Below are 25,512 nucleotides of genomic sequence, written 5' to 3'. Positions count from 1 at the left end.
CTCGTCCATGTAAACAGTAACGGTCCCCACCGATCCGGGAATGCCGGTTCGCAAATGGTGCGTAAATAATGGATTAAAAGTGTTGCCGAAACCCCACTTGAAACCGGTAACGTGGCGGTCGTGGTGTGTGGTTTTTGTGGTGTCCGAGCGCTAGCGCGATCCGCCGATCCTTGCCGATCCGAGCGGCGAGCATAATAATCTGATTAATTACGCCGCCATCAATCATGGGCCGTGGGCCTGCTTTGGGTGCTTTGTTTTTGCTCCATCATCGTGGCGTTGGCGGACACTGACGACCGCCGGCGCCGGGCGGCTGACAATCGAACCAATAGACACAACAAACCAAACATTCATCTCCAATTAGCCGCAGGACGCGCCTAAACCCCTCCGAAGGGCCCTAATCGGTGGCGTTTGTTTTTCTTCTGGTTGTTTTGCTTTGCGGCCTATTTGGGGTGGCCCAGAAAGGTAATGCGGCCAGCGTCTCGTAACGACTGCTTAGAAATCGAAAGAAGGGAAACGATGCACGGAAAACCTGGACCGCGGGCCGCAAATACACTGACGCTGTTGAAAGTCGTTAAAATTAACCATTAGCGTCGCGGCGTCAAATCGAGCGTGACGATCGGCCCCACCGGGGATGCTCAACCAATCCTTAATACTTTTTTTTGGTTCCATTTGTTTGCCACCCATTACGGTCCCTAACGGTGATGTTTTATGTTGCGGTGTTTAAAGTGCTCCCAATGGCAGAGGCTGGCCCTGACAGTCACGGCTCTGGGGCGGGCCAATCATTGCTCAACAGGAAGAAAATCAATTCCACTGTGGGTGATCCTTTTTCTTCTCTTTCTACCGCTCTCTCTCTCCCAATCTCTTTCTTCACTCTTTATAACCTCAATTACTGCGACTCCAATGGCGACCGCAATCCGAGCTCAATAAAAGGAGCGCCTGTAGTAGTTTGTCCTCGGACCATCCACAGCGGGTGGCCACGTCGTGCATTTTGTATCACAAATCTTGAATTAAGTTTTCAAATACGACGACGACGACGGTGCAAGGATTCGTGGAAGGACCTCACGCCGGTCCAACTGAGGACCGGACCAAAAAGTCCCGGCGGCTTCCATGGCAGCCAAATTTGTCGCTCGCACCCCATTCGGTGGCTGTGCCGGGCTGACAATGACACGATGATTACCACCCGGTGTGACCACCACCATCACCACGGCGCATCGCTGCCTGCTTCTTTCTTTCCGGTCTGAAGACCCTCCCCGGGAGATGCCGGTGAAAGGAGCATGTGGTGAGCGAATTTGTTCACCGAAAATCGATAGCAGCGTATAGAAGTTGTCCTCGCGTCCTGGCGTCACGTGCGCCAGCATACCGTGGGGCTGCCAACGGCCAGAGTGTGGGGTGTGATCTCGACAGGTGGAACGAACCGTATCACTTTCCGCCCTCGTGTGTTGAAGTGTGTGTGTGTGTGTTCCTCACGCCCCACAAGAAGCTGGAATTTCGGTCGCGTTGTCTCGTAAACAATGGGAACAATGTGGAAAATCTAAACCCCCGTGCCTTGACCTTGGCCGGCGGGGATGCCAGCGTGTGTGTGTGGGCTCCGGTGCGGCTGCTTAGGGGTTGTACTTCAATTGACCTTCCTTCGTGGCACTACAGGGAGCCAGTCCACTGAATCCACGCTCCGGTCGTTCCGATTCCGACTTGTCTTACGTTTAATGGAGAAAATAAGATTAACCCACAGCTACCACCACACACGAACGTGCTGCAATCGTGATCTCGGGACTCCGGGCTCGTCCCGAAAGTGTAAAGCCACTAAGCAACGGTTCAGGATGGCGAACTGCCACTGGTGCCACATTTTGGCTGGGTGGTTGGAAACTTTGCTCAATAAGTAAAACACGTATTAAAAGCGCAAGATGTTCTGAAAGGTAGGTTAGCGCTACGTGCGTCACCCGCAGCGCCATTGCAAAACTTTCGTGGCCCATAGCCCGGCGCAACTTCATCTGGCACAGCATTCTCGGAAACGCATTCTCCACATCCACACGAACCAAATCAAGGTTCGATAAAAATATCGTTCGCTTTTAAACAACAATTTGCCCGATCGATCGATGCCCAGCATTTCGATAACTTTCCCCCTAAACAGCGTTCACGTTCGAATGTTTGATTTTCATCGCATGTGTTGCAATATTGTCAAATCTAAGTAAAATCCGATTTATCTTTTTCTTTCTTTTTCGCTCTCACTCTCTCTCTCCAGATGCTGCGACGATCCAATCCGTTTCGGAGAATGTAATCGTAAATCCGGGCGAAAACGCAACACTAAACTGCACCGTCGACGGTAAGCAATCGGGGTGTCCGCGAACGGGTGTATGCTTTATTCTCCCGGCAAGGGCCCGGCTCATCTTTCATCTTTCGATGGGACATAAAATATGTTACGGATGCGTTTTATATTACCGGTAGCCCTCCCGTACGGCGCGGAACTGTTTGATGGGCCGAATCAACGAGATGAATTTCATATCACCATTCCGATGACGGATGTTAGGGAACATTATTGATTTCTTTTTTATTTGCTTCATTTATAAAAAAAAAGCAATAGCGAAACGGTTGGCCCATGCCATTTGGAAATCGTTTTGAAGTAAATACCGATCGGTACCGTTTCGTGCGCTAAACGATTGGCATAGGCTTTTTGGTAGGTAAATTAAAAACGAGTCAACCTAACCGGGCCATGAACCGAAAATGGAAAGTCCCTCCCCACCCGGGGGGTCCAGTTATTACGTGGCACGGACTTTTTCACTGCCTTCAAGAGCCGCTTCGAGTGCTTGCGATGATGCAATTGGCAATTTTTCGAGCCGCGAATGTCGGTGCCGCCATAGTTTGTGGCGCACGTTCTGCGCTGACGTAGGCACCTGTCAAGGCTTCTGGCCCAGCCGCGGCGTCGAGTCCTTGCGGATTCCGTCGGACATGACCACAAATCGGACTCGCGTTCGTTAGAGTGCCGCGGTTAAGTGGAGAGTCCCGGTCCGAGGTCTTTTTTTTTGCTTCATTTCGATAGAGTGAGGGTCCTTTTTTCAGCCACACACACACACATGACAGGGAGAGTTTTTGTCTGTTACGTTTCGAAGAAAGTGGCACGAAAAACTCGCCAACTCACCGCGACCCGGCAACAAGCGGGTTGAATGGCCACCAGCACCGGAGGTCCAGTAAGCCGACGGTCAGCACTCCGAGGATTGCGAGAGTGCCCGGTCCAAGTACTCCAGCGCCCGAGTGGAAGGGTGGGGGGCAAAAATGAAAAGATGGAATTGCTAGAATAACACGAATTGTGCCACCGAACGCGATGCGAACCACTCGGCTCGGTTGGGCTAGTGTTGAGTTTTCGACGTAAAAACGGCTTGTGAAATCCATAGCACTGGTACTGCTGCTGTTGACTACTATCAGCGAATAAACAGAACAGCTTCCATCACCACCGGTGCAACGGGGCAAACACACAAACAAGGCCGGGCCCTCTATCGCCTCGGCCGCAGCAGCAGCAGGAGCAGCAGGAGCGCAGATGAACTTTCTACGACCACGCAATTCACAATTTTCCGTGCCAACTGACACGTCCTTCTGTGCTGAGAGCTATCTTGACCTGCGCCGCGCTTGCCGGGACGGGACGAAAAAAAAAAATAAACACGGCTCACCTAGGCACGCCCCACTCGCAGATAGGCGTTCTTTTCTGTCATAAACTTCAATGGGAGGGGAGGGCAGCAGGCAGAAGGACCATTCCGTGTGCCGTACGACTGTACGCTTCCACTTTGCATTTTCACAGGAAACCCATTAACGCCGGAGCACATTCGCTGGGAGCGCACCGGGTACGACCTGGCCGGGAAAACGTCAACGACCTACGCCAACGACACCGCCAGCCTGCTGGTGCGGGACGCGCACCGGGACGACGTTGGATATTTCCGGTGCATCGCCGATAATCGTGTCGCGAGCAAGCCGGCCACTCGTGACGTTCTGCTGATTGTCAACTGTAGGTGTTCCGGGGTTACTTTTTTACGCGTTTGCCATTTTCTAGCCGCCAAAGGGCTTTTTTGGGTTCGCCCACCGAATCAGCGTTTTATCCAGTTTTGAGTGTCCCATTAAGATTTAGAGCAGTGGAAATTTACTATGTGAATTTTGGGGCTTACGCTTACCGCCCTTTTCAGGCAGTTTACAGTTTACCATTTACGCCAAGCCGACAGTTCAGTGCATGTTTCGGTCGTTTTGAAACCTTGAAACGTTACCTTTTGTTCGCGGTACATGGCGCACCAAAATTAATACACTTCCCATTGCATACTGTTAGGCGCAGTGGCGAAAAATATTTTGCCCCTGAAAGTATGCAATTGCCCCTGAAAGTATGCAATTTTAGTTCTGTTTCATTTTTGTGGGATTTTATCGGCAACAATGTTACTTAAACTGGCTTTTTATAAACTTTCAAAAGTCTAATACGATATGTGTTCCTATCCCCTCACAGTTGCACCGGAGATCGACAAATCTCCGACGATGCTCCGAGCGGCGGCCGGTGCTGGGGAACGCGCAGAGCTTCCGTGTCGTGCGCAGGCCGCTCCGGGTCCAGTCTTCCGGTGGTTCCGCGCCGGAGCCGAGCTGCGCGTCAACCAGACGGCCAAGTATCAGGTGGCCCAACGGCAGCTCGATCCACTGACCCACGAGTCCGTGCTGCTGATCGAGCACACTTCGTCGAGCGACTACGGCGAGTACGAGTGTCGGGCGGATAACGATCTCGGCACGGGCAGTGCCATCGGTCGGCTGGACATTAAATCACCTCCAGAATCGCCGGCCACCCTCGCGGTACTCAACGTGACGCACAACTCCGCGACACTCGGCTGGACACCCGGCTTCGACGGTGGCCACCGGGCAACGTACCGCGTGCGGTACCGGGAAGCCTCCAGTGATCGGTACCGCTACGAGGACGCGGCCCCGAATGAGCACCACCTCACGCTCACCGGGCTACGCAGCGACACACTCTACCTGTTCTCGGTGATGGCCGCCAACGTGCTCGGTTCCAGCAAGTACCTTCCCGATTTAACGCGAGCCCAAACCCGAGGTATGCGCTCAAGACACACGCACCCATACATGTTTCTTAGGATTAGCTAGCATCCCTAGAGGGGGCATCACAGTGTTCCGGAGGAGGATAGATGAAGAAAAAGTTGCCACCAGAAATACGCAAGGGTCCAATTCTCCGGGACCGGAAGTGAACGCTTTCACTCAAATTACAGCGGTTTTTAATTAAAATTGAAATTAATCCAAACCCCTGGCGTCCTGCCGCTTGAACCGGGGTCGTCGGGGTTGCCGCCATTTTTCTTCATCTATCTTTCTGCGGTTCACGCCGGCCGTGGAAACCCCGGCCAGCAACAAGCATTCGGAGCACCTTCATCAACTCAGCCATACCAAAGGGACCTGTGGTTCTAAAAGAGCATCCCTTACTCGCAGCAGCCGCAGCCGCAGCAGCAACAGCAACAGCTTCACATTCCTCCGTGGTAGTGCCTTCGCTGGAGTCCTCTTCGTCCTTCCAGGTGGACTCCGCTTCCTTCGGTTCGTCCGCGGTGCTGATGCTCGTCACTGGCATCGCCGCCGGCATCGGGCTGGTGCTGCTCAACATCCTTCTTATCGGCTGCTGTCTCTACCGACGCATCGGCCAACCGACTCCGGCTGGCACGCCCGACCGCAAGCGGTCCACCCTCGGTAATGCCCCCGTGCCGCGCGTTCGTCGCGTTTCCGGTTCGATGATGGTTTCCCCACCGGTTCGCTAGCGTGGCGTTGTTTTTTTTTTCAAACGGCTCCCATTAAGCTATCCGCTCGTGTCGGTTGGTGCCGGTTGAAGGCACCGACTTTGTTGGTAATTATTTTTTGATATCTCTTCGAAATGAACGCGAGCGGTTGGATGTTGTTTTTGGGTTTGGGATCCGCGGGAATCGTTCATTTCTTTGGGAATCGTTTTGCGTGCCTGACTTTTTCCGCGGATGCCGCTGGCTGATGATGATGGCCGTTCGCCCGATATTGAAGCGGGCAAACAATGCACCGTGGCGCTGCAGTTGCGCTTTCGCCATTTAGTTACTCCGCAGTAATTACGCTAAGTGAAGGAATCGACAGCGGACTGGCCCATGCCACCTGACCAGCGATTGATGGCGAGTCTTTTACTGAAATTGAAGTTGCATTCGATCGTTTGGAAAAGCGAAACTTTTTTCTGCTTTCCTCGAACTGTTCTATGTGTTGATGTGCTGCAGGAAACGCTTTTCATATAATTTATGTTTGAATTCGCTTTTTCATTTTGCTCTATATAGTGTGGTGTGTTTGTTAGTTGGCTAAATAAGTGTTGGATATAATTTAGCGCGGTGTAGCTTTTCTCGATTTCTTGTCTATTTTTCGTCAAATTTTTTTTTGCTTTTTCCATGTTTTTCCTTTGTCGCTCTCCTTTAACCGAATTTAGTGTAGAATTCTTCTAAAAATATAGATCAACCTCTGCTAGAGTAGTGAATTGCAGAATGCTTGTTACTGATCCTGGATCAGAATGCTACTGCTCCTGCTGTTGCTGCGGTGGCCATTTTCCGTTTGGCAATAAATTTTACGTTCCTTCTGCTTTGTTCTGCAGCCTGGCAGTTTTCATTTGCATTGCTTCTTTCTGTTTTCGTTTCATTTGCCGACGCTCGCCGTACGCTTACAACGGCCACCGACGCCATCCGGTACACCACGGACGTTCGGACGTATGGACATATGGCGGACGGCGCTACATCAACGCACTTCATTCCACATTCGAAACAAAAAAAAACCAACGCGACACGATCCTTACGACAGGATCGGAAGTGACGGTGCCACCGGAGCTGAGCGAAAAAGCGGAACTGCCGAGCTTCGTGATGTTCTGCATCGCCCTGGCCGGCCTCTGCCTGCTGATCGTCAACGCCGGCCTGGTCGTCTGGTTTGTCATGAAAAAGCGCTCCAAAGGTAAACGAAGCCCTCCGCGGCAGGTAGCTCTCGGGGCCGGAAGGTTTGTGGTGTCGAGGTTCGGCCGAGGGGTTTTTGTGAACTTTCCCTGATGCTGCAGCACGATGCCGCAGATGCGCTTGTTGTCTAACATCGGCTTAAAGTTCGACTTCCGGGCACTTTTAATGCGCTTTCTAGCAAAGCTCATCAATCATTCCGCCGCAACGCAGCAACAGCGTGACACTATTCGTTGGGTTTATGTCGTGCTGGAGTGTTTGAGCTTTCGTTAACGTTTAGATTATTGCACAATACGCGGCGCGGTTAAATGTTGTGTTAATCGCATGCTTATGCTTGTTAGTGAGGCTTTTTATTCGGTGTGGCTTATCCGGTTGCGAAACAAGTGCGATTTAATGAATTTGTAGCTTCGAATTGGGGGGGGGGCATTTTTTGCTGACCCCACAACTCATCGCATCTGATTCCACAATCGCTAATCCGCACAATCGAACCGCAAACCAAACGTCCTCAGTCACGACAGGAAACGATAATGGCGGCTCGTGTCGGCGGATTAATCCGATATGGTGGATGCGACCGCGTGAGAAAATCATCGTGTCCTGTGGACCGCAGGTGTCGACACAGGGACATCAATCATGATTATGACTTGACTCATCGCACGCTGATGTCATCGGCGAGCGAGCGGAAACAATACACAAATCGGCCCTAATCTTTGTGCCGAAAGGAATGCAGCATAATGATTGTGTGTGTGTGTATTAGTATTGGTTGCTCATTTTATTAGTTTCTCAATGTCTTACATCGCTAAGCGCCGACTGCCCAGCCTAGATGATTTGGGGACCAAATTGATTTATGGTGGCCCCGATTGGCCTCGACACGCCAGCACCGGGAAGCGGGAACCGAACCGGAAACCGATAGACCTTCGCAAGCCTATTCCGATCGTTAATGAGTTTATTTTGGACTGTGCACAACAGGCTCGTCGAATCCGGGCAGCAAGTCGGCCACCTTCGAGATGTACGCCCCAAGCTCGTACAACGACACGGTGACGGGTGAAACACTATCGAGCGTCTCGGAGAAGAGCGACGCATACTCGAACGATGGCAGCCAACCGGACTGCATGGTAACGAACGGGCGTGTGTGTGTGTTTCGAGGATGGAATCTCGTTATTAAAATCCTCTTAACTTTTCCAGGACGAAACTCGGCAGAAGGCTGCCTCGACGTATCTGGTGGACGGCAACGACTTACCGCCGCCGCGGTACCAGCAAGACGGCAGCCTCCCGCACTACGTCAGTGACGGCGGTAGCGGAAGTGGTAAGTCCTTCTTCTTCTTCTTCTTCCAACATGTTTGTACAACCGAATCCGGGGGGGTTTATGTTGAATTTATTTGCTGTCAATCGGCATCTGAAGTTTTCCTTTTTCGGCAATATTTGAAATATTTCACGCGCAACATTTCTCTGCTTCTCTGCTTTAGCGCGGACAAACACCTTGCCGCATCCGGGACACAACCCATCGATGGGATTCGAGCAGCGCATCCTTGAGGAGCAAGTGCTCGGCCCAAGCAGTTACATTACGACCCCCTCGCCCGGTCCTCCGATGGATGGGTCGTACTACAATATGAACAGTGGCCGGTACTTGTCCTATCCACCAATGGTAAGCAGCGGACGCCACGACAATCGAATTGTACCACAACCGAACGCAACCTGGTCCTTGTTTGCAGGAACCCGAAAGTGCTTCGGAAACATTGCGCCGCATCGCACGGACCATGGTTCCACCGCCGGACGTAACGCATCACACACTGCCGCACAGGTCCCACGATGGTAGCCTCTCGGCCGGCGTCCCACTAGCGAGCCTTAGCGGTAACATCGCCAACGCCGTCCAATCGACACCTAAACAACCTCAAGGCATTCTGAAAGATCCCAAGCGCAGCAACAGCAACGTCAGCGGTACGCTGGCTATTTCCGCTCTTTCAGCGCACCCGACGCAGTATCAGCATCAAGCAGCCATGGCTCCTTACGATCCGTATGCCGGTAGCAGCGGACCAAGCGGTTTGCTGACGATGGCACCACACGTCAACTCGTCGTTAGGCAATGGGTCCCAGCTGGCCCAGCAGGGGATGCTGATGGGAACGTACGATCCGCCGGGAAGCTCGAGCCTCGCATCGTACAACGTGTCCCTCGGATATACCGACGCCGACGGTCATCTGGTGTAGTGAACGGTGAGGTTCTGAACGTCTGAAGACGTGTTCTCTGGAGGCCATGCGACGGTATTGCTTAGGAAGCTAAGGCAACGTGAAGAAAGTATAGATTAACGAGGCATTGATTTACTTTTGGAATTTACTTTAAATGTGATGGTGATGATTACTAAAATCTCTTAAGAACAGTGGCCAATATCGCTCTCACCCTTGGTCGTCTTCGGCATACGCTCGTAATTGTTCAACCGTACGTTGAGTGAGTACGTTTTTTACAAACTAAAATCAACCCCAAATTCGTTGGCTTTTCCGCATAAATGTACAGCAATGTAAATAAAAATTATAGATATTTGTTAGCATGTCTAGATCAAACTAAGAAAAACCCTGAAGCTATTGAAGCTTCTCGAACAGCAGCAGCAGCCAAGCCGCGGCTTGTTTGAATGAAATGATGCAATAGTATTGATAACAAACGGCCGAAACGCAGTTCACAATTGTCAATTACACACCTAACATTAAGCATATGCTTTTACCAAAAACTTCTCGAAATATCCCTTTTTTAAGTTTGTTTTAATTTAAGGTTAGGGGCGATTCTGTTGTAGTTGACCCGGCTACAGGATTTTCTATTGTCAAATAAATGAATGACAGTTTCGTGGCTCGTACGTCTTATTGCCAATACCTCAACGTTGAAAAACGCCCCGATTAGATATCAAAAGACATGGCAGTTTTAAACTGTATTAGCCTTAGTAAAGATTAACTTCGATTTACGAAACCACATCGTTTGCTAGTGTAAGAAAACTGTTAGAGGCCAAAGAGACGTGACAGAGTTGAAGCAGTTAACAAGTGTGCGTACGCTTTACGCGATCGCGATTACTTTAAACGGTACATCGAATTTAACGGCACCATGTTTCGCCAAATTGGCTTCCAATATTTTGGTAAAGATATTTCATAGCTAGACAATGCATCACCCGGTTCCATAAACTTACAGCAAAAAAGTAAAAGTTCGTTTAACGCATCATAAGTTCTACTCCACAACACTGCCAGATGCATCCATCAAACGCTGAACCATTCTAATTTACTGCCGGATTCGGATTTTTATTACTATAATAAAACATGTACAAACAGTCGTCCCTTTTCATACCAATGTATAGTATGATCTCATAACTGGTACACAACACAAGCAGCTGTCGATTTTTTGTCGATGTTTTTAATGCTCCCAACCGCCAACGGCACACAACACACCCGCGGTCGTCCGATTAGAATACACATTATAGTAGCATCATCTGAGCGACCCATTATAAACCCGACCCGTAAAGGACCATAGATAGAAAAATTACTTTAAATACACCAATGTAACAATAAGACCACAAAATGTAACTTTTGTTGATTAAATTCACGGTTTTGGCCATCAAAAATTGACCTATAGGTAGTACGTAACTGTTTTTACTACCATTAAACCGGACTACAAAAAGTACGTTAACGATTAATGTAAAGAGGGTGTCCAAGTCATGTTTAATTGCCGATAATGCAGGGTAAGTGACTGAAGAAGTATCCTAAATGTACATGATTGATTGAATGACAAATTCGAAATACAAAGGAACACACAAGTCAATTTCGAATGGAATGAGCTTTTCTAACGAGTAAATAAAAGTAGTAACATATAACTTGAACCCATTGTTTGTGTTTGTATTGTTGTATAATGACGATAAAAAAAGATTGTTAACATTTCCCATACCGGGAATCGAACCCGGGCCTTCTGGGTGAAAGCCAGATATCCTAGCCACTAGACCATATGGGAGGTCAAAGGTAGCATGAACTTTGGCCCACGGCTAGGTTCCGTTTTGTGCATTCTAAGGTCAACTTGTTTTACCTCATCTGTACTGTTTCTAAGAGCCTTATTGCACTTGACGACAAACCTTTGTAGTAGATCACTGTTGTAGATCACATTACAGTAGATCTGGTACAATTGCAGCTGCCTGCATAGCAATATGTTGAACAAAAAATATATCAAATGACTTGCCAAGGTGTCAGTTCTAATTTTATGATCCGTTTCGTTTCCACCCATCGGTGGAGGCGCCTGGTGTTTATTGAAACGCACAAAAACGCCAATATAAATGGAGGCGCCTGGTCAGTGGTGAATGAAACTAGTCAATCAATCCACTATCAATCAACTGTTGTCATAGATACAATCAGGCATTATACAACCATCCTCCCGCAGGGTGATTAATTTTAAGATTCATTATCCCTGCAGCGATTAGCTTTTAATTATGTATTCAGAGCAAACAACGCTCGCCGCTTGTCTGGTTTTGCTCCGAGCACCGTATTTTCCGTATGACATCAGTGTCGTCGTAAAAATGTCGTTTACTTTCTTTTTTCAAAAATAGATTAGACCTAGACCCAGACGCTGCTAAACAGCTGATCGATGTTCCGCTCCGACGGAAGGTGTAATTTTCAACAAAAACGCTGCCAGCAAACCAGGGACAATGTAAGCAGGCATCGGCGTTTCTAGGCAACAGCAAATACCGTTGCTTACTGCGGTATGTTGCTTTGTCCGAGCATCGTACTGCGCGGATCCAACACGCACACCACTACACGGCACCACCAGAAAACTCACCAAACCGAAGGACTGTGCTGAAGAAACAACAAAACCGAGAGGAAAAAAACAGCGAAATTATTCGTTTCACTCTAGCTGCCATTAGTCACTCCGTAAGTCAGCAAAAACATGGCCCAAGCTATGTTTCCTGCATACACGGCCCCATTCGTGTGGGTGTGTGTGCGTGTCAAGTTGCCGGTGCGATAGCAACGAGCGTTGAGAGCTGTTGCGCATGCTGTTGTTGTACACGCCACCGAAGATGCGGCGGGCCGCAGGCAACACACAGCTGTTTGGACGTGGTTTGAGATCCTCTACGACGCTCCTCGTTCGGGACAGCGAGCGAGTGGTTCGGTTTGTTATGGTCGAATCCCGCAGTAACGAGAACCACCTGACAGCCGATGCTTCTCGAAGTTCGAGAACCGAAGCGCAGCAACATGCAGACCCGATGGCTCATTGTATTGGTGTCATCTACGACCGCACTTTTCGCGCTAACAAGCATGGGTAGTAATGATGGTTTTCCCATGAATCATAGCATCCAACGGACTTAATGGTAAATGAATAAAATGTATTCAATTTTCAAACCATTTTCAACATAAGATTAAGTCATTAAGCCAGAGCCACGATGTGCAAAGAAGAAGAACAATCACCGATTGTTGTTAAGTTCTCAAGGTTGCACTCAACCCTGACGCCATATCCGCAATCCGAAGGAGCGAACCGTACGCACACGGCTTTCCGTTTCAGTCGAGGTCGAAACGTCGTTGCCTGAGGTTGTCCTTTTCGTCGATACGGGCCCGAGCTGGGCCCTCCACAATACCGTGCGGTCCGACAGTGAGTGAGACAGTGTTTAGTTCCGCAACGATTCCAGTCCGATCCGAATGAATTATTAAAAAAACCATCCAACCTTCTGCTAGCCCCCCCTTCTACTCACACGCTTCCGTTTACGCATGGCCGGGACATTAAATTTTGAATATCGTTACTGCAACGGAGGCACAGTGGTTGATTACTTTTGCAGATGGAAAAACGCATCAAAAACGTTCCCCATGCCACGGAGCACGGAGCTCATCAACCCCCAACCCCGACCATCGGTCGGAGCGAGCGTTCGGCCGGTCCGTCCCCTAAAAAAAGATTCTAATCCCGCCGCAGTTACTACACCGAAGCTACTCTTGAACCGTTGCGGAAGGTGTGGCGTACGTGTGCGTTGCGTGCGTGAATATTGTTTCTTTTTCTCTGGTTTCTGCGTGCATAAATAAAATTAGCTCTTTTGAGGTACGCGCAAGAGGTGCTTCCCGAGTTCGATTGCCCCGCAAACGCAAACCCGGAACGGTGGCGAGGATTGTGCTGGCTGGCCGTTAGCTGTGCGAAGGCAGAAAAATGATTGTTGAAATTTTGCTTTCCGCGCGGGTTTCAAACGCGGTTATTTTCAAGATACCACTCGAGGGTTTAACGGAAAGTGAATCGCACTGGTGAAGCGATGGTGTATTAGAAAACGAAATTAGAAGTGCCACGTCCGTGGCTGGTGTGTTTTTTTATTAAATGTTTAAGGTTAACTGCACACAAAATTGGAGCATCTAAGTTGTTAGAAAAGTCAAAAGAAAAAGATAACTAAAATATTCACCCGGAGAATCAATCACGATCAAGAGAATGATGAGAGATGTCTATGGAAGAAGTATGTGTTAAAATTCTGTTAAAATGTGTTAAATCCTGTTTCATTCGTTTCTGTTAATTGACATAGCCACAATTCGCCAGTTTGTGGCGCACTATTTCGAGACAAACATTCTTCAGTACATTCATTCTGAGCAGTATAAATTATTTACCATTAAATGCTCATTTCACACTTGCATCCTTATTTCGATATTTGTTTTACTCACGCACTTCTGGCAATGCGACGCGTGTAGATCAACCCTCAAGCAAAACGCGATCGACGTAAAACACCACTGATCAGACGGTCGGTGGGAAGCATAAGCCGACCGGCCGTTCAGATCGTGGTATTACACAGCGGAGCGGATTAGACAAGACAACCAGATCCAAAGCGCGAACCAAACGGACACTCTTGCCCCCGGGGCAGGCCTTGGCTGGGTGATATTTTTGTAGTCCGGCAGGTCGGCCACCGTCGGTCCGATCTTAAAATATCGACCCCAACGAACGCACCCATTCGTAGTCGAGCCGTGGCCGAGTGAACATCGCGCTCCTCTCAATCTTCGCCAGTGTGTGCCTGCCAAGGGGCAGGGTCGTTGCAGTGCGTTTCTGCGGTCCGTCCGTCCATCCGGGGAGCTGTGTGCTCGCACAGGTTTGGGAACTGCAAAAACCGGGCCGTGGATTACGGTTTTTGCCTCGTCGACCCATCATCCGCCATCATCTTTGGTCCTTTTCCTAGCGCTTCCAGCCATAACAGGACCTCTGGAGATAACCTGTACGTGTGTCTGTGTGAGTGTGTGCGTGTGGTGCTATAACGGAAGAAAAAAAATCGTGCACAAGTGAAAGCATTAGATAATCGTACCAAACCACCGCACATTTCGAAGCATGAAATGAGCAGAATCTAAGAAAATGAGGTACCATTTTCACCCCGGTTCTTCGTGAGCCCCGTGGAAAATTGCCTCGCGAAAGAGGCAAAATTCTATGCAGCCATTTCCCAGTGGCCAGTGAAAAATGGTGACCGAAAAATGTGACACGGGAAAGGAGCGAGTGAAAAAATTTATTTTTAAAATCGTGCGACCAGCCTCATCGTGAGGTACCGTCGGTCGGATTTGGTCGGTTGGCCGGTTGGCCGGTTTTTTGCTTCGCTCTTTTATTTCCGTTGCTCCCATCTCGTTGCGAACGACAGTGGGGCAACCAGCAACAAGCAGTGCTCGTTGAGCTGGGTCAAAGTTAGCCAGAAAGTAGTAATGAGTGAGTGTCTGTGTTGCTGAGAAGCGGAAAAGCCGCTCCGTGGTTGGTCCGTGCGCTCACCGCTTTTCCTCTCACGCAGTGTGCTCCGCAGTGTCTGAAGAAAAATCGATGATCTGGTGATCGTAAGGTTCGGTGGATTCGACAGAACGTCCTGTATGTGTGTGTGTGTTTCTGTATCTGTTTCCTGTTTGTTTGATGAAGAGTGTATCATATGGAGTTTATAATAAGATGGGTCATCTAGGTCGAAGTGCAACTGAGAGCCGGTGGATCGACCTCAGCATGGTGATGCTCCTCAAGTGTGGTGTGTGCAGTGGCACGCAGTAGGCTAAGCTGCAAATGTTGATGTTAACAAAACACCAATACAGTCTAAGCAACCAAATGCTCTCTCAAAATCCAACGACCGTACGACTGTGAAGTTCAGACCGTCAACCAGGCGGTGTTTGAAGATCGCGCGATGATGGCGCGAGATTCAAAATTCTCTCGTTTTAATATCCGAAACTGGTGTTTTGTGATATAAATATGAAAGAAAGTAGCTGCAAGTTGGTTTGCTGCTCCCGGTTGGGTGAACCGATATAGGAAAAGAGGATAAGAAAATGAACTTCAAGAACTCGGTTCGATGTGCCCGGTAGGTGCAAGTTGATATAAAAATATATATTTTATCGCAGAACGGTGGCTGGCTAGGATTTGCAGCTGATACATGATTTATGACAGATTTATCAATCAAAATACTTAGAAAAAAAAGGTTTGGGACTTTACTTGAGGGAATTGGTCATAAAGGATTTTAAGCATGGAAAATTTATTATTTACAGGATGCAGTTAAAAAAATTTAAGTGTTCTAGATTGATTTAGTTCATTTATGAAAATAAGCTAGTAAGAGATGACCTACTGCGACGAAACTCTTTAAAAGTTGAGAAATTTTGGGGTAAAGACGAAGCTAACATTTTACTGCCAAGAACATTGAATGATGCTCCGTTTTCTTTCATTAAACATAATCGATGTGGGATATGCTAAAAACGATTTGCCGCTACGCCTATAAAAGCCGCATGGTGTGTAGGATTTTATAAAATCTCAATAAAATGAACAAGCTGTTGAATGTGACACAATTAAGCATTGCTCAAGGTTGGCATTAATCACCTGTCACTAAGGCAAAAGTTAACTTGTCCCATCCGCATATTCTCTTTTCAATTACTGCTTCACAACTGCTGTGCCCCATGGTCGCAAATGCTGATCCCATCCCCGGTCCGCTATTCTTAGCGGTGGGTTTATTTACGACAGTCAAATCATTTCTCTTGTCACCACCGTGTTCCTGTCGCTTGAGGCCACACTTCTGGGTTTCCTTTTTCGATTTCACGTTCCTCGAGGCGCAAGACGAGGCGAAAACTGTTGAATGAACTGAAAGTGACAAATTATTCCGGAAGGTTCTTGAGTTTTATTTTCTGCACAAAACTCGGATGCTGCACGGGCAGGGTAAATGTTTCAGGGAAAGGAAAACAAAACAATATGCTAGAGCACGGCCAACAGTCCTCCGAAGCTGTGCTTCTCAGCTCGTCGATGAAATAGTGCGAACATTTTTATTTCTATGCCTATTTGGTGTTCATTCAATGTCAAAGTCAAAAACCGCCTACGAACGATCGCTCATTCACAAGAAGACTCATTCACTGTGTCATCATTGTTGGCAAACTACTCTGGCTCTGACGGTCCCGTAAAAATTGTGCCAATAAAACGGACCTTCCGTTTTTTGTTTTCGGCCAAATTGTGCAACAACCTGTCTTCTGCCCACTCATACGTGGAATCTTTCGCGATCCTTACAAGCGTACAACCCATTTCATCAGGTTGAGTTGCGGATGAGTTCCCATCCCGCAACCCGATTCGAATGTATGCAACAAGCCCCGGGGCCCTGGGATGATGGGCTATTTTTACCGGTGAACCAGAGAGTGTCTCTCTTGAGGTTGAACCTTCTTCGTTGCGATCGGCCCAGAACCACGCATTGTCGGCGGCTCGCCAGAAGATCGACGGTTCAGTGGACGGGCGAAAACCAGATGAAGTAATACCAGAAATGACACTCAAACCGTCGCACTTCCTGCGATCTGGGCTTTTAGTTTTTGCTCTGCGCTTCGGGTTTTATTTGCGCTCGGTAATGGAAGGCAAATGACAGGCGAAAGGTAATAAAATATTCAACGCTACCTTCTTGAGATTTTACAGCAACTATTTGATGATCAAATACAATTCAATTATTGGATGAAACTTGTTAAATGGTAAAGTGACTGCAATAACAGTTCGTGGAACGATGAAATGCTTCTCGCACCAACCGAAACTGTAAGAATATTTACACAACTTTGTACAAAACCATAAACGATACCGGCACGATAACGTCTTCGTCCGTTGATTGACCCTTTTTGTTTTTCAAATCAGAGTAGAAGCAAGAGTGTTGTTTAATATGCAAAAACTACGCCTGACCTCCGACCAGTAAATAGAGCAATTCCAATACCGCCAGTCACGATATCTAGCGCCAGCGCCACAAACCACGTTCTCCTATGCCCTGCAAAGTGCTCGACCAAGCACCAGCTAGCAAGGGTTCGCACTGGCAATTCCGAAACGGACGGGTCTACTGAAGGCCACGGCTTGCACCAATCTCGGCCCGGTCCGACGAAACGTCCCGACGGAAGTCAGTCCGGGTGTTATGTTGATCGGACGACCCGGGACGTGTACCGTGCTCCAACGGCAAAGTCAAGTCACTACATTCCGTGTTAGAAAATAATAATTAATTATACCGAGCCACCGGTAAGGGATGATTGTATCTTCGACCGGTACCGTATGTTTTCACATGTACAATGTTTCATTTTTAGTGGCCGAGTGGGAGGTTCCCTCTGAACGGCATGCAAAATGAAAACAATTTTACAAATTTAAATAAACATAACGATTTGCACCCCCAAGGGGCAAAGAAATTAAAATGGGTATGCAAGCGCTAACGTGACTCTCTGTTATTGGTGCGATGAAACATTGATTTATGGTGCGTGAAAATGCCCCAAACTTTTTTGGAATACGTCATTGTCCTCTACACAATGCGATTCAAGTAATTGTTAAAAAGTGTTCAAAACATGTTTCTTCAATTTCTACAGTTTCGTTGTAAAAGAATATCCCGGCCGACGTACGAAAATAGAAATGTTTCTCACGATTTATGCTCCAACCACCCTATCGTATATTCCGTGACGAGAGCATAGAACGGGCAAACGAAAGGAAATGGAACGGCTCATTGATTGTGCCGACATTGTGCCTGAGTCCGACACTTACAGCAATAATCGCAGCGTAATTAATCATTTTGACAGTCTTTTCTGAAACGTCGTTGAACGCCGAAGTAAGTTTTCTCTTGTATGGTTTTGGCTCATTTCAGTAAAAAGTCATACAATAATCCTTCTTCAAAGCAAATTGAACATAATTTGTAGGACCAATTACGATGCCTTTTATCGAACCATCAGACGCTTACAAACAAAACATCGCTCACCCGTTTTTGTGTGCTTTATTTGCCCTTCAAACTCACATCAAATGGACCGCAAAAAGATGTCAGTCGAAAAAACGGGCTTGGTGATGTGGTTTGGCTTCGTTTCAAGGATGCGATTTTGGCACACCACCAAAAATGCCGTTGTTGATAAGCTGGATGATAAATGAAAGTCCTTTCAAGCACAAAAGCTACGTGTTGAAACCAACACGGGTAGTTTTTCCTTTTTGTTTATCACCCAAACTTTAGTCGCAAAAGAAGATTCACAGTAGCAGAGGAACTGTTTTCGGTTATTATGTTGCCTATCGCAAATTAAGGACAAAAATGTTACCTTTTAATTTTATGTAAAAGCAAAACCATAAAAGCATCGTAAAAGGAATGATCTGAGCTGACTGGTAGTAAAAAGCTCAACGGAGTGTTGCGATGTTTCGGGTGGATGTTCCAGATGGGTTGTTTGCATCGTCCTTCGGCATCGATTTTCCGGATAATCCGATTAGGAAGCACCGCGACGAGAACCGGCGGAGGAACTTTTTGCATTATCTCTACGCTTTCCTAGCGAAACGTGCGATGCTTGCTCGAGGCCACAATCGATACACCAGGACATTTGTCCGCTGCCGTAGTCCTACTTATAACCCTAGGGAAAGAATGAGCGATTTGCTCGACTTGCGAAGTAAATGAAACAAAACGAAAGTAAGTGGAACACGTCAGATTTAGGGCCACTCTGCTAAGCTGTATGGTATTACTCAGAGAAGGATTAATCTTTAGTATTCGCAATACTTTTTTCATACTTTATAGACCATTTAAAAGGAGAAAACTGTATTCAAGAAACAGCGTTTTCCATCAAGTTTCTGGACTATACGAAAACTTATCGGCAATCAGTTCATTTAACTGCGGACCGTTGATGCAGATTTTCCCCACGATTTGCAGCCGCCGGAAAGTGCAGAAAGCATATAGCAAACCCTGGCTAATGGTCGGTTGGCACGGCACGCGAAAACATAAAAGAAACCGAAGGACACGACAAACGGATGTGGTGATGTATTAAAACACGATTTGTTACACCGAAACAACTTCGAAGCGTCCCCCGTAACCTTGGCCTCACAAACGACCAACGGGCGTCTTAAGCGAGATTATTTCGCTCGAAATGATGGTCGGAAGGAAACATTTTTCACTCTTCTCGGAAAGCCCTGAAACGGAACTCAAATTGATGTACTAGGTCTATACGTTGAGAATCGGAGTTTTAAAAAGATTGCTGTACCTGTCTATTGGGACTTCCCAGTTTTGCGGTTGATTCATCATTACCTTGTTTTGATATCAGGTAAATGAGTTCAGGTCGAAAAATAAATTATTTCGGTGTGCAACCCATCATTTAAAGGGTTAAAGTATGTCAACTTTTGTGCCTGAAAATGACGTTTTGCGGGGATTATTATTTTTCTGCTCCTCTTGAAGAAAACTGCTTCGGAATCGCACCAAATGTTTGTCGGGACTTGTGTTTGGAAGATCGCAGTGCTTTAAGTGGTTTAAAAATATTCCAAAATGGCGATTTTGACTTTACAAAAAAAGCGTCCAAGGACTCCAAAAAACGGACATTCTGATGGGGCAGAAAGATGTGGTGTTTCACAAGTTCCTAAAACCTGATGAAAACGTTAATTCCGATCGCTACTGACAACAAATGATCAATTTGAACCATGCATTGATCGAAAACGATCAAAAAGCCGTTCCTTTTTTCTGAAATGGAGGCGCCTGGTCGCCCGTGGCCTGAGGCTTCCATGTCCCCAAAAAACAAAACTGTTTCAGGATACTATCAAATCACTTGGATGAAAGCTGCTATCCCTCCCCGCGTTATTCACTAGACTTGGCTCTTTCCGAATATCATTCTTTTTCATCGATGGAACACGTATTGGCTGAGCAGCGTTTCGTTTTTCTACGAGGAAGTCGAAATGGAATGACTAATTAGTTTACTTAAAAAGTCGAAGAATTCTTTCGTCTGGGAATCCATGATTAAGCAGAGAGATAGGAGAAATGTATAGCTAGCGATTGCACATACTTCGAATTAAATAGAAAGTTGCATAAAAATTTTATAAACATATTGTTGTGTGTTAAAAAACTCCGATTCTCAACGTATAGACCTAGTAGCTTTCAGTTGTTTTACGGTGCCCGTAGGAAACTTCAGGCCATCTCGGGCTCTAAGGCACGTTGTATTGCTAAAGTTCCGTACAGTTCCGTTTCAACATGTTCCTCTTTACCTTTAAAATCAATCATTTTGTTTGGAAGTGGTCGTACGTAACTTTTTGCATTATCTCTGCGCTTTCCTAGCGAAACGTCATCCGCAAATGTTGTCATCATTCTGCGCTCCTGAGCGGCTTTCAGCAGCACCGGTTTTGACTTTCCAAATATTTTGCCGGGATGCCGGTGGGCCACCCCGAAAGCGGTAATCGCATACCGAACTAAACCGATTTCGAGGAAGGTGTTCTCTTCTGAAACGATAATGCCCACGAAGAGATAAAACAACTTAAAACAAAGCTCTCCGAAGTAACCCCCCGGAAGCTAATGTTAGGAAACCTTTTTCATCGTCACTCCATCTCATAGACACCAATTTTATCGGAACGATAAAGGGCATGTCTATGGCCGGCGTTATAGGCCCAATGATCACGGCAGTGTGTGCCGGCGAACCGGCGCACGAAAATGACACACACACACACACACACAGACGTGTGCCGACTTCCTGCACAACGACGGACGCTTCGACTTGCAGTCGATTCGGTCGATCTGGGAACGTATTTCTATCACCGCTTTGACCTTTCTTTGCCGGAAAGAGGCGCTTTTGCGCCCGGAAGTAGGGTGCTCAGCCGCCGGATGGCCCGAAAAAGGCCTACCGCACCGCACATTCGGGATGCCGGCTGGAAAACTGTTGCTCCGACGCCGACGCTTCGCAGAAGATGGTTGCTTCTTAATGCCGGAAAAAAGATTTCGCCTGCCCATTTCTAATGCTTCAGTGGAGGCCGTTAGCAAGCGGTGCCAGCTGTTGCTTCGGGCTCGATTTCGGGCTGGGGTTTTGGGTCCGTAACCAAACCGGTGAGTTATGGGCAGGGAAATAAAACAAACAGACTTCTTCAGCCCTAGGACGCGACCCTCATGCGAATGGGTTGGAGAATAAGTATTAATATTTTATGTTGATTATGAGCATTGTGGTATTCCGTTTTGCGTTTTATTGCGAATGTAAAGATGTGCAAAGGAAATGTAATAATTGAATCTCTGTTAAGGCGATAAGCAGATTGCGATTGGATTTCAATATAATTTCTTCAAGCAAATGGTGTTTAACTTCCAACTCAAGCTAATTCATTGTTTATATTCTTGTTTAGCATTTCGAAAGAATTTCTTACATAATATCGACTGCAATAATAGCTTTCTTCTGTCTTTCTTCTTTCAGATCCGCGAGTCGACGCCACAACAGCAAGCCGACGGAAACCGCCAAGAGAAACTTTTTGGCATCTTCTGCTTCAACCGTTCCTTTTCGCTTCCTTCACTGCCATTCGCTTGCACAAAAGTTATCACACTATTTGCACATCCTTTTCCCTGCGATTTATTAACCGTTTTTTCTTCCACTTTCGCCAGGAACATCGACAACGACGACGTGCGCGACGTGCCGCTACTGCTACGACCGAACCGATTCGAAACCGAAACTGACCACATTTTACGCGAACTTTTTAGTTTTGTTTGGTTTTTCTTTTCCGTTTGATTTGCGGCTCTTTTGGGGGGGTTGCAAACGTTGGGGAACTTTGGCCAGCGCACATCCCGGCATCCCGGCGAGAATAAGGATTATGGCCGTCGGTGAACGCAGCAGGGTGGCGACTAAAGTGTAATACAAGTTTCGAAACTCCAGACGAAAGGACAACAAGTGAAGGGCAGACCGACTCGATTATCTGTGTTTGTGTGTGTGTGAGTGTGTGTGTGTGCGCGTCTGCGTTAGTGTTAGTGGAGCTGCCGCCATTTACTGGTGGCAGCCGCTCCGGAAGGATTTCTCCCCAGCTGCCAAAATAGAGCGGAAGTAGAGCGACACCATGGCAGAAGCAGAGGGAGGATCCGAGCAGGATGACGTTTCATTCCTGCGGACGGTAAGTGCCGTGTCACGCCCGCCTTGCGAGGGGTCGATTTTCAATTTCCAATTAGCAGAAAATGTACGCCGGAATGTACCGTAATTAAATTAAAATGCGGGTCTAATGTCTTAATTTTTAATCGCGCAAATTCGCGGTTATTCCAATTACTTCGCTCTTGTCGCGCGCGGCCCGCAATCTTGCGGGCCCCCGAAATGCCTTAAAAGTGTTCGGAAGAACGCCTGTTGCCTACCTTGCTGCCTTGATTGACGGTAAGCCGTGACTGCCGGAACCGAATGTTTAAGAATTATCCTTTCCGACGACGCATAATTACTTATTCATCGGCTACGGAATGATGATGGAATGCCAAATAAAGCCGGCTACGGGCGGCGTTCACCTGAAGCTGACGGCTGGCCGTGGTAGTAATTGCATAATTTATGAGCATAAATCATACCAACACTAGCGCCGGGTTCGAGATTCCACCCTTGGCGGCCAAATTGTTGTAGTTTGTACCGTCTTTTTGTATTGCCGTCCCTTTTCGGTATAATCACAGCGCTTGCCATTATTCATATAGTTAATTTTTAATTAACTTCTCACGAATTAATGGTATTGAGTTGAGGATTAAAGTTATTCTTCGACGTAAAAAAGGACCCGCGGTTACCATTCGTAACACAGTAAAAAAATGAAACACTTTTCAAAAAAGAGAACATGTAAAAGAAAACGTAAATTCAGTTTATTTGAATTGATTAAATTACAATGAAAGTGTGCAAATCAACTCTAAACTATCGAGAGTCAACTTAAAAGCAAAACTACCCTCAAATAGTCCAAATAGTGATCTGCTAAAAGTATTGGATAATGGCCACTGAAAAGCACAAAAATCTTGAGCTATCGATCAAATTACTGCCCCTGTGTGTTATAGGGCCATTTCCTTCCTGATACGGCGCAAGTAATAAAAATGAAAAGGCACTTTAGAGAGAACGCTCGGCCGTAGAGCACTCGCCGGGGCTACGAGAGTTTGATGATGTTTATGTACTCGTGGAGCCACATGGCCCACATGCTGCGCCTGGGTTATCACGCTGGAAGACCTAAGCAAGTCTCTGTCGCAGATAAACATGTGTGCAGCATCATTTTGTTGCCATTTTACGCCGAATGCTAACATAGTTTCTTACACCTTGCACCCACAGGAAGATATGGTGTGCCTGTCCTGTACGGCGACCGGGGAGCGTGTCTGCCTGGCGGCCGAGGGTTTCGGCAACCGGCACTGCTTCCTGGAGAACATCGCAGACAAGAACATCCCGCCGGACCTATCGCAGTGCGTGTTCGTGATCGAGCAGGCCCTCTCGGTGCGTGCGCTGCAGGAGTTGGTAACGGCGGCCGGCTCGGAAACGGTAAGTAGCGCGCTGTACCCCCCGGGGGCCAGTAGGATTTCGACAGAAGTGAGGGCACGGCCCACGTGAACGTGTCGGTAAACATGGGTTGGCTTTCATCGACTGCCACCCATACACTCGGCACGGCACTCGAGACCTGTAGTAGTTACCTGTAACGTTCTTGGAGTTTTGGTCTGCTGTTCACTTTTCACCAAATTTCGATTCCGCACCAAACCCTGCAGATGTTTTTTTTGCTGTGGTCCCTACAGCCTAGAAAAAAAGCAAAAATAAGTCCTCACTGTAGAACTCCCTGGCACACACGCACACACACACACCGAAACGCACCTAAACATAAACCTAAGTGGAAAGTGAAACTCACAGCGCCCCGTTGTGTGGTGTAGTTTGGCGTATAAACTATCGATTAGCTTGCGCGGTTTCCGTTTTCTGCACCGAACGGCACTTCAACGCGACACTCCGTGGGACACTTCCGACACTTTTTTTATGCTGCACCCCACCGTATACATAAATGATGAGGACATTATTCACACCACCTGTTCGGTATTTTGGGCCACGGCAATGACTTAACGAGCCTCACATTCCCGCCCGGGAATCTCTTTTGGGGATATGGCAGGGAAGGCCACACAAAGACTCGAAGCGAACCGCGACCGGTTCGAAGACCCACGACACACAACACCCGACCCCCGCTAGACCCTAGACCGAGCCAGAGAACAGTGCTACCGTGCCCTCGGGTTAGTGTTCTGGTTTTTGCTTTTTGCTCCCCATCGATGTCCACCCGTGACGGTTTCTCGGCGACTCCTCCCAGAACAGAAGCCCGGGACCGAAGCGCGGCACTGGCGACATCGTGGCTCCTGGTTACTTTTGTTACTTGTTTTTTTAATGCTTTTTCCCTCCCGAGTCTTTTCTTTTTCTTCCGTTGGTTTTTGTTCTCGAGTGTGCCACTTTCGCGTCGATTCTTGCTCTTGATTCTTGCATTGTCTTCATTTTACGTCCCTGTTTTGAGGTCGGCAACGGATTAGCTGTGAGAAGCCGCGGAGAGCGTCATCGAGACGACCTCTGGCATCTCCAGGAACGCAGCGATGTATTGATCCGCGTCCGATGCTGTGTTATGGGCGCCTAGGTAGTCATAAAGCTTGCACAATTTACATAGCCGTCGATGCACAGTCGGTGTCGGGATCCTCTTAAATTGGTAGTGAGAGCTTTCGTGACGCGGATTGGTCTGGTGGGTTAGGTCTCCCTCGGGATGCCATCAATAACCTCTCGCGCCGGCTGGATGGTGGCCATTTATGTATGCTTTTGCTTTTTATTGCCACCATCAGATGTTGACAGGCTCAAGGGCAAGTTGGATGATTTATTGGGGCCTCCGGAAAATACCCGGCAAGACCCAGGCCGCCGAAGATTAATGGATTGCCGAGCGCCGTCCTCGGAGTTTCTCCTCCAACCGGAGGTACCGATTTCCCAAAAGGGCCATGACTAGATGAAATTCGCAGCTTGCCTTCCGGGGGCATTCGCAGAAACGAGTTTGACACAATTTTATTACAAAACCCCGCAGACGTTGACCGAACCTTTAGCCAAACAAAGACCACCGACCAATGGCATTCGTTCTCATGCAGCAACCATTTTCTTTCGGCTTGATTCTACTTTCAGGGAAACGATTCGGTTGTAAGTGCGGCCGCGAATGCTCTAGCAGTGAAGATTTCATCCTGCGCTCCAATTTCGATTTCGTATCTGAAACCAAAACAACCGTGCCCTTTGCTGAGTGTGACGTGTTTCTTTCTGTTTCTGCGTCTACTTGTTGTCTTGCCTGTTACTGTTGTCCAATTGGTTGCCTCATGTTCCATGCTCCCTTTCATGTCTCTTGTCTGTCTTTTTCTCTCTATCTTACGATTACTTTATTCTGTCACCTGTACCTAACTGCTTCACTTTAC

At 47.6% G+C, this 25,512-nt stretch overlaps 2 protein-coding genes and 1 non-coding gene across 8 annotated transcripts in view; 2 read left to right on the top strand and 1 right to left on the bottom strand.

Moving 5' to 3' along the window:
- LOC128277653 (nephrin-like) overlaps nucleotides 1-9,157 on the top strand; it is a 137,974-nt gene extending 128,817 nt beyond the window's left edge. Inside the window, exons 15-22 of the mRNA XM_053016145.1 lie at nucleotides 2,240-2,320; nucleotides 3,788-3,991; nucleotides 4,475-5,065; nucleotides 6,814-6,960; nucleotides 7,923-8,068; nucleotides 8,139-8,263; nucleotides 8,508-8,598; nucleotides 8,666-9,157. Coding sequence (XP_052872105.1) covers nucleotides 2,240-2,320; nucleotides 3,788-3,991; nucleotides 4,475-5,065; nucleotides 6,814-6,960; nucleotides 7,923-8,068; nucleotides 8,139-8,263; nucleotides 8,508-8,598; nucleotides 8,666-9,157 — 1,877 coding nt within the window. The remainder of the gene's footprint in view (nucleotides 1-2,239; nucleotides 2,321-3,787; nucleotides 3,992-4,474; nucleotides 5,066-6,813; nucleotides 6,961-7,922; nucleotides 8,069-8,138; nucleotides 8,264-8,507; nucleotides 8,599-8,665) is intronic.
- Nucleotides 9,158-10,859: 1,702 nt separating this feature from the next.
- Nucleotides 10,860-10,931, bottom strand: Trnae-uuc (transfer RNA glutamic acid (anticodon UUC)). Its single transcript has one exon. It is a non-coding gene; the product is annotated as a tRNA-Glu (tRNA).
- An 11,235-nt stretch (nucleotides 10,932-22,166) lies between these two features.
- LOC128269475 (ryanodine receptor) overlaps nucleotides 22,167-25,512 on the top strand; it is a 28,237-nt gene continuing 24,891 nt past the window's right edge. For all 6 annotated transcript variants that reach the window (XM_053006954.1, XM_053006952.1, XM_053006950.1 and 3 more), the window contains exons 1-2: nucleotides 22,167-22,220; nucleotides 23,384-23,587. In XM_053006954.1, coding sequence (XP_052862914.1) covers nucleotides 22,167-22,220; nucleotides 23,384-23,587 — 258 coding nt within the window. The remainder of the gene's footprint in view (nucleotides 22,221-23,383; nucleotides 23,588-25,512) is intronic.

This window comes from Anopheles cruzii, chromosome 2 (assembly GCF_943734635.1).
Source record: "Anopheles cruzii chromosome 2, idAnoCruzAS_RS32_06, whole genome shotgun sequence".
Classification (NCBI taxonomy): Eukaryota; Metazoa; Arthropoda; class Insecta; order Diptera; family Culicidae; genus Anopheles; species Anopheles cruzii.
This window is presented reverse-complemented; position numbering and strand designations above follow the sequence as displayed.